The following is an 8,645-nucleotide window of genomic DNA, read 5'->3' as shown; positions in this document are numbered from 1 at the left end:
GGCCAAGCAGCCTATCATCATGCGCAATGCCAAGCGTCGGCTGGAGTGGTGTAAAGTTTGCCGCCACTGGACTCTGGAGTAGTGGAAACGCGTTCTCTGGTGTGATGAATCACCCATCACCATCTGGCAGTCCGACGGGCTAATCTGGGTTTGGTGGATGGCAGGAGAACGCTAACTACCCAATTGCATAGTGAGAACTATAACGTTTGGTGGGGGAGGAATAATGGTCTGGGGCTATTTTTCATAGTTCAGGCTAGGCCCCTTAGTTCCAGTGAAGGGAAATCTTAACGCTACAGCATACAATGACATTTTAGATGATTCTGGGCTTCCAACTTTGTGGCAACAGTTTGGGGAAGGCCCTTTCCTGTTTTCAGCATGACAATGCCCTCGTGCACAAAGTGAGGTCCAAACAGAAATGGTTTGTCGAGATCAGTGTGGAAGAGCACAGAGCCCTGACCTCAACCCCATTGAACACCTTTGGGATGAATTGGAACGCTGACTGCGAGCCAGGCCTTATCGCCCAACATCAGTGCCCGATCTCACTAATGCTTGTGGCTGAATGGAAGCAAGTCCCCGCAGCAATGTTCCAACATCTAGTGGAAAGCCTTCCCAGAAGAGTGGAGGCTGTTATAGCAGCAAGAGGGGGACCAAATCCATATTAATGCCCATGATTTGAAATGAGATGTTCGACGAGCAGGTGTCCACATACTTCTGGTTATGTAGTGTATGAACATAGGCAGACTGTTTTGTTGACATCCTGTACCTTACTTGAACAGTTGTGCATGCCTTTCCTGAAATGCAGCAGCACTTAAGAGATACAAAAAAAAATCCTATGAATATAGAATGAAAATGTTACCTTGTTGATTGAAGAGATACATTTATATTTTGTATTTGTTAATTTCCTAAATATTCCTCTCAAATTATCTAATTCACTGCTAAGAAAGCTCAGAAGATTGTGCTGCTCTTATGCATATCCTTTAATACTTGTTAATGTAGTGCAGAAAAAGTGCCTTAGTCATTAATGTACTTTGACCTACTCACCTTGCCCTATTAAACCTGATCTGACACCATAAACTTGTTCAATGATTCAATTATGCTTGTGTTCATTTGTGTTTTTGAGACTTATGTAATAACGGAATGACAATCAAAAGCTTTTGGTATTTTCTTTGTTCGTTTCTTTTTCGTAATTAATTTTTTTAAATATATTTTTTTGTGGGCTATTGAAGACAGGTTGAAAGGGAAGTGATGCAGCTGTGAGCGCGCATGCGCACTTTCACATAACACTTCCTAGTGCCACTGGGCTAGTTAGTTTTGCATGGACCGGTACCCGGGTGGGTGAAGATTTAACCTAAGCACCAATGGAATGGTCGCAAATGTAGTACCTCCACTCATCCTGGACACCGGGGCATGCAAAACGAACAAACCCATTGGGACAACAGCCGTACATTTTTACTCATTTATTTTACGTTTAAATTAGCAAATACCAGGTAAATTAATTCATTACATTCCTATCTGAGTTGTATGCATATATTTCAAGTGGTCAGTGTTTGTCAAGTGTCCGTTTCCGTTCGCTACATAATTGTATCTAGCTACAGTATCTTGTAACAGTTAGCTATGAAGTCTAAGATTAATTGGTGTTTACCCATACTCCTGCTCCACAGCACTGCAATGGCAATTGACTGGCTTGGATTTGGCTACGCTGCAGCCATAGTCCTTGGGGGATTCATGGGATACAAGAAAAAAGGTAGGAGTTTCTAGTCAAGCAGTTCAAAATGCACAAAGCAACATTAATTTGTCATTATCACAGTTTCATTCAAGTTTCAAGTTTTGAATGTCACTTGCATAAGTACAGTGAAATGCCTTTCTTGCAAACTCAAAACCCAACAATGCAATAATCAAAAACAGTGTAATACTAGAAAAAACACCAGAAAGAAGAAGAAATATGAAGAACACAATAACTAAATAATTATACTGTGTACAGGGTGAGTTCCAATACCATATTAACAATGTGCAGGGATACTGGAGTGGTGGGAGGTAAATATGTATAGGGTTAAGGTGACTAGGCAACAGGATATAAGATAAACACTAACAGCAGCAGCTTCTATGTGAGTGTGTATAGAGTCAGTATAAATGTATGTGCATATAATGTGTGTGTGTGTGTGTGTGTGTGTGTGTGTGTGTGTGTGTGTGTGTGTGTGTGTGTGTGTGTGTGTGTGTGTGTGTGCGTGTGCAGGGCCCTGTGCAAAACTGAAAGGTAAATAAAGATAGTCCGTGTAGATATTTTGTTAGCTATTTATCAGTCATATTGCTGTTCAAGAGCCTGTTGGTGTCAGACTTGATGCACCGGTACCGCTTGCCATACGGAAGCAGAGAGAATAATCTATGGCTTTGGGGCGTTGGAGTCTTTAACGATTTTCAGGGCCTTCCTTCCACACTGCCTGATACAGATGTCCAGGATGGCAGGGAGCTCGGCCCCAGTGATGTGGTGGGCTGTCCGCACCATCCTCTGTAGCGCCATGCGATCGAGGGCGGTGCTATTGTCATACTAGGCAGTGATGCAGCCAGTCAAAATGCTCTCAATGGTACAGCTGTAGAACTTTTTGAGGATTTGACTCTTTTTCAACCTCCTGAGGGGGAAGAGACGCTGTCGCGCCTTCTTCACGACTGTACACGTGTTTTTGGACCCCGTTCCTGTAGTATATCATAATCAGCTCCTTGGTCTTACTGACTTTGACCCTGTTAACAAGCTGATGGCAAGTAACAGATATTCTATATATTTTTTACTACAGGTAGTGTCATGTCACTGATAGCTGGGCTATTGTTTGGCAGCATAGCCACCTATGGGGCCTTCATGATTTCAAATGACCCAACCAAGACTTTCTACTCCCTCGGTTAGTATGCCTGCTATGCTGGGATGTATACGTGTTGGGATGTGTTTATTTTAGGTCTTGACATGTTTTGATATAGAATTTCATACATCTTTTTCTTTTCTCAGTTGCCTCAGGAGCGCTGACAATAGTAATGGGAATGAGATTCAAGAAATCTGGTAAAATAATGCCAGGTGGTATCATGGCAGGACTAAGGTGAGAATCATCAAAAGTCCACTATACTCATTATTGCATGGTTTTGAAATATATGGAGGTTAGGTGAATGTGTTCATGAAACTCTTTGCTGATTTTTATTGTATTTTGATGTCTGTTACAATTGACCTTGTATTGGAATGTTTCTAATTAAATAATTAATGTGCACAATCAATATGAAGTTATCATATCTGTTTTCTTTACTCAGTGTGCTGATGGTCCTACGACTTCTCTTCATGAGTGTGATTGTAATGTGATTTGAACAATACAACAACCAACTAAAGCAAGATGGAAAATGTCATCACAAGGGATGAATTTGCATTTGCACATTGTTTGTGCTTGCCTATATGTATTATTCTAATCATTCTTAATGTTTGTACGTTCTTTAAAGAACTTGATCCTGCAACCTATGATCATATTGCTGCTTTTATGTAATTCCTAAAGTATGCAGCACTGGGGCAATGAGTGCACATACACAATGACTAAATGCTATGTGAATGGTGAGTAAAAAGGTTGTTACAGTGCCTTGCAAAAGTATTCATCCCCTTGGTGTTTTCCCCATTTTGTTGCATTACAACCTGTAATTTAAATAGATTTTTACTTGGATTTCATGTAATGGACATACACAAAATAGTCCAAATTGGATGAAGTGAGATTTAAAAAAGTACATATTTTTTAAACTCTAAAAAATTACAAATGGAAAAGTGGTGCGTGCATATGTATTCACCCCCTTTGCTATGATGCCCCAAAATAAGATCTGGTGCAACCAATTACCTTCAGAAGTCACATAATTTGTAAAAAATAAAGTCCACCTGTGTGCAATCTAAGTGTCACATAATCTGAGTATATATAAACATGTTCTGAAAGGCCCCAGTCTGCAACACCACTAAGCAAGGGCCACCATGAAGACCAAGGAGCTCTACAAACAGGTCAGGGACAAAGTTGTGGAGAAGTACAGATCAGGGTTGGGTTATAAAAAAATATCAGAAACTTTGAACATCCCACGGAGCACCATTAAATCCATTATTAAAAAATGGAAAGAATATGACAAACCTGCCAAGAGAGGGCCGCCCACCAAAACTCACAGACCAGGCAATGAGGGCATTAATCAGAGAGGCAACAAAGAGACCAACAATAACCCTGAAGGAGCTGCAAAGCTCCACAGCAGAGATTGGAGTATCTGTCCATAGGACCACTTTAAGCGGTACATTCCACATAGCTGGGCTTTACGGAAGAATGGACAGAAAAAAAGCCATTGATTAAAGAAGGGGAAAAAAGCAAACACGTTTGGTGTTTGCCAAAAGGCATCTGGGAGACTCCCCAAACATATGGTAGAAGGTACTCTGGTCAGATGAGACTAAAATTGAGCTTTTCGGCCATCAAGGAAAACGCTATGTCTGGTGCAAACCCAACACCTCCCATCACCCCGAGAACACCATCCTCACAGTGAAGCATGGTGGTGGCAGCATCGTGCTGTGGGGATGTTTTTCATCAGCAGGGACTGGGGAAACTGGTCAGAATTGAAGGAATGATGGAGGGCTCTAAATACAGGGAAATACTTGAGGGAAACCTGTTTCAGTCTTTCAGAGACTAGACTGGGACGGAGGTTCACCTTCCAGCAGGACAATGACCTTAAGCATACAGTTAAAGCAACACTTGAGTGGTTTCATGTGAAACATTTAAACGTCTTGGAAAGCCCAGACATCAATCCAATTGAGAATCTGTGCTATGACTTAAAGATTGCTTTACACCAGCAGAACCCATCCAACTTGAAGGAGCTGGAGCAGTTTTGCCTTGAAGAATGGCCAAAAATCCCAGTGGCTAGATGTGCCAAACTTATAGAGACATACCCCAAGATACTTGCAGCTGTAATTGCTGCAAAAGGTGTCTCTACAAAGTATTGACTTGGGGGGGTGAATAGGTATTCATGCTCAAGTTTTCCATTTGTCTTATTTCTTGTTTCACAAAAAAGATTTTGCATCTTCTAAGTGGTAGGCATGTTGTGTAAATCAAATGATACAAACCCCCCAATAAATCCATTTGAATTCCAGGTTGTAAGGCAACAAAATAGGAAACATGCCAAGGGGGTGAATACTTTCGCAAGCCACTGTACTTCCTTGAATAGTTATGTTGTCTCATAGGAAATTGTTTACGTTGAATAAAGTACAGTCTTACAATAACTATTCACTCAGTCAATGTAAGAACAAAGGAGCACTTTTTGTTGAACAAGTAAATATACTACTGGTTATAAGCACACAGGCTATGATTTGTTCAATGGATATGGGAACAGAAATACAATGGCATTTACTACTCGTACAAAATACATTTTATAGCATTACAGGTTTGACTACTTACCTTTCAATAGTTTTACATAATCATATTCAGTTGCATGACAGTAAATATCCTCTATCAATGATGGAAAACTCACAACAGACACGGAGGGTTTAATTACAGCGGATATTTTGTTTGTTCAACAGCCTTTTTCTTTCTTTATGTGCACATTATTGGAAAACATAAAATACTTGTCTCGTTAAACAATTGTCCTTACACATTGTAATAGAAATTACCATCAAGGACTCATCATGTCAATTAGTAAATTAACTTTATTAAGAGTCACGCCAGTGGAAAGGTTACAACAAACTCTGCACACTCAGTACAGGTCGGTCAGAAGTTCTACGAGGGGACTGTCCCCAAGTACCTTTTATACTAGGATACACACAACTCACACAGACACGATTCATCCTCAGCACGAGGAGTTTTGGGTACAAAAGAGAATGTGTAACAAGACACCTGCTCCTGATAAATTTCTCAGAGGCTATTTCTGGGCGTTCACCCAAGTAAATCACGGTTCTCTCTTGGGTATTGTCGGAAACTTCTTCTTGTGAGCACAAAGGGAACAAGTTATAAAACAGTTTTGCAACCAATACACACACTCATATTGACAGGGTTAAACAATTCATAAGCTTATGTCATAATTTCTCCACCACAACATGTTACAAGAAATTATGACTTGGAATGACAATATGGAATAATGTATAGGTAATATATTATATTAGCTTCAACTCTTTCAAGTAAAACTGACTTCATGTTTAGATGAGCATCAGAGCTTGAAGTCTAACACCTCACACACAGTCTTTACATATACGTCATCAGGTTGAGGCTTCCTCTTGCTGCCTGGCTGCAGGAACTTGTGAATGGCTGGTAGGCTTTTCATCCTCCCTTGAAAAGCCTGAAAAGAAAAGCATTCACACCCAATCAAGAATGAATCATCTGAAGTATCCATGGATCTTTTTACCCTTCTTTTAAATCTGCTGTGTAATATGTCCTAATCATCTATCCTTCCTCCCAGTGTGCACGTGTTTGCTTCCCTTCACTGATTTGAAAGGCAATTACTGGTAAAAGAAATATGCCTCCACTAATCCAATGCTTTGAGATTTGTGGGAAGTACTGAAAGAGTGTAGACTTCATGAGAGAGGAGAGATTATTGGGACACACCCAGGGTATTGTAGCAGTACATTTGAACCGGTATGGCCAGTCATATTGTATACTGATATCTAACAAATGTGCTGTTGAGCTGGTATGTGATATTCATATGCTACTGGGGTTATGTCAACCTCTAACATGTTTTGATGAGACTCAAATGTAACAAGATGATTTGACTAATGATTATTTTGTCAAGAACAAAATGCATTTGTAATCAACTTTACCTTAACAATAGGGAATTTGGAAAGAATTGTTGGAAATTTCTCCTCCAACATCAAGGTGGTTTCAAGTAGCTGGACATCAGCACAGCTCAACTGATAACCCACCAGGTACTGGGAGCTAATTAGCGCCTGTGAGAAAATCACAAGCACAGCCTCTTTATGCAATACAACTTGTACAAACGTGTCAACTTTCTTTTCTGTTGCCTTAGCAAACATGGTATGTTGCAATTGTTATGCTAATATAACGGCTTAGATTAGATTTCCTCCCCTTTGTGAGCTCTACTCTTCCCATCTGGCCAAGGCCCAAATCATACAGTACCTTCTCGAACACAGGGAGGTAACGGCTTGTTGCTTTCCTCTCTATCTCCTCCAGTTTAGTTTTCTTGGCGTCAGGCGGCATGAAGGGCAACGCCATTATCATTTGCATCAAGTCCTGCACGCCCTCAGCATACATTTCAATCCTAAATGAAAACCAAACCCTTTGAAACCATAGCAGATTTCCCTCCTTTTTTGTACAAACAGCTTCACTTATGCAATACAAGTAAATAAAAGTTATAATTCAATCACAAAAAAATGTCATACATACATGACTCGTTCTTTTAAGTCTTTCCCATAGAGATTGTATTTCCCTGCTATGTAGTTCAGGATAGCCTTGGTTTGAACCAGCTTCATTCCATCCATTTCCACCAAGGGAACCTGCTCAAACATGAGTGCTCCATCTAAAAAATATATATAAGGTTAAACAATTAAACACCCTTCAAAACAATGAGCATGTTATCAGAGTTCTATTACCATTGTGACCAAACTTACCACTCAACAGTTTGACATATTCCTGGCGCTTTGTTAAATTCACTTCCTCAAACTGTGGACATAAAATGTATATTTTAATTATGACAGAACATCCAGTTCAGTGATCCATCTGTGGGCATCACATGTTTGTCTAGCCACTATTTCACTCTAGCCACTATTTCAACTCATTTAAACACCCTACAGTAAAATTGTGTTTTATTTGTTCAGCTTACTTACCTCAACTCCAGCAACCGCTAAAAGCCATCGAATTGACTCCATTCTCCCCCTCCCATTGAAATAAGTCAACACCACTTTTCCAGACATTTGTGAAATTGTAGTTTACTGTAGGAAAGACATAACCACATTCCATTACGCTTTCATGTGTGTGCAAATTCAGCAATGTTGTGCTAGATGCATTACATTACATTAGATTTGGTTCATGCATGCCTGTCAAATACATTACTGTACATTGTGAATGGACTACTCTGAAACTAGAACACTGAAACATACAAGAAAATAAAGCTGAAAAACAAAAGCATATAAAACATGCGGTTGTCTGTTTAATTATCAACCAATCATTTATAGATAAGTCTAAGAAGTAATACTGACCTTATATGTCGAGAGACAAGTATGCACCTGTTATGTGTGTGAACTCTGAGTAAGTTAATTTACAAAGTTACGAAACGCTTCTAACGAAGAAGTGAACCTCAAGCACTGTGTCATATGACCTACACGAGAGTTGAGTTGAAGATTTGCATGTCTGCAAGGCATCATGGGTAATATAACAAATACATTGTGAAACAAACATATTAGAATGCAAATCACATATTCTCCGACTCTTTCCCTTTGACAGGAGATGTCATAACAGACAATATTTTAAAATACGGACCCAAAAAACAATACAAACCGTAACTGCAAATCGTATGACTTTTTCTTGGTATATAAACCGACGAGACACTCTTCCGCTGTGGATGTGAGGGCGATCTGGCTGCGACATCTGTCACCCCATTGATCGCTAGGGTTGATTCGGCTGATCTGGCTGGCTAGGCGGGTGTCCCCTTCCTCCCTCACC

General features: G+C 40.0%; 2 protein-coding genes across 2 annotated transcripts; one reads left to right on the top strand and one right to left on the bottom strand.

The window, feature by feature from the left end:
• The first annotated feature begins 1,261 nt into the window (after positions 1-1,261).
• On the top strand, positions 1,262-5,260 carry LOC106589793 (transmembrane protein 14A). Its single transcript, XM_014180134.3, has 5 exons — positions 1,262-1,487; positions 1,662-1,744; positions 2,790-2,891; positions 2,996-3,083; positions 3,289-5,260. The coding sequence occupies exons 1-5, from the start codon at positions 1,408-1,410 to the stop codon at positions 3,335-3,337; spliced, it is 402 nt and encodes a 133-aa protein (XP_014035609.1). The 5' UTR covers positions 1,262-1,407; the 3' UTR covers positions 3,338-5,260.
• A 408-nt stretch (positions 5,261-5,668) lies between these two features.
• Positions 5,669-8,264, bottom strand: gsta3 (glutathione S-transferase alpha 3). The gene is given in 7 exon segments (NM_001140755.1): positions 5,669-6,309; positions 6,788-6,913; positions 7,104-7,245; positions 7,371-7,503; positions 7,595-7,646; positions 7,811-7,915; positions 8,183-8,264. Coding segments are annotated over 6 exon segments (624 nt in total). The 5' UTR covers positions 7,853-7,915; positions 8,183-8,264; the 3' UTR covers positions 5,669-6,180.
• Positions 8,265-8,645: the final 381 nt, after the last annotated feature.

The sequence above is a fragment of the Salmo salar genome, chromosome 28, assembly GCF_965601325.2.
Source record: "Salmo salar chromosome 28, fSalSal1, whole genome shotgun sequence".
Taxonomy (NCBI): domain Eukaryota; kingdom Metazoa; phylum Chordata; class Actinopteri; order Salmoniformes; family Salmonidae; genus Salmo; species Salmo salar.
The sequence above is the reverse complement of the archived record's forward strand: the minus strand, read 5'-3'. Positions and strand labels throughout refer to the sequence as shown.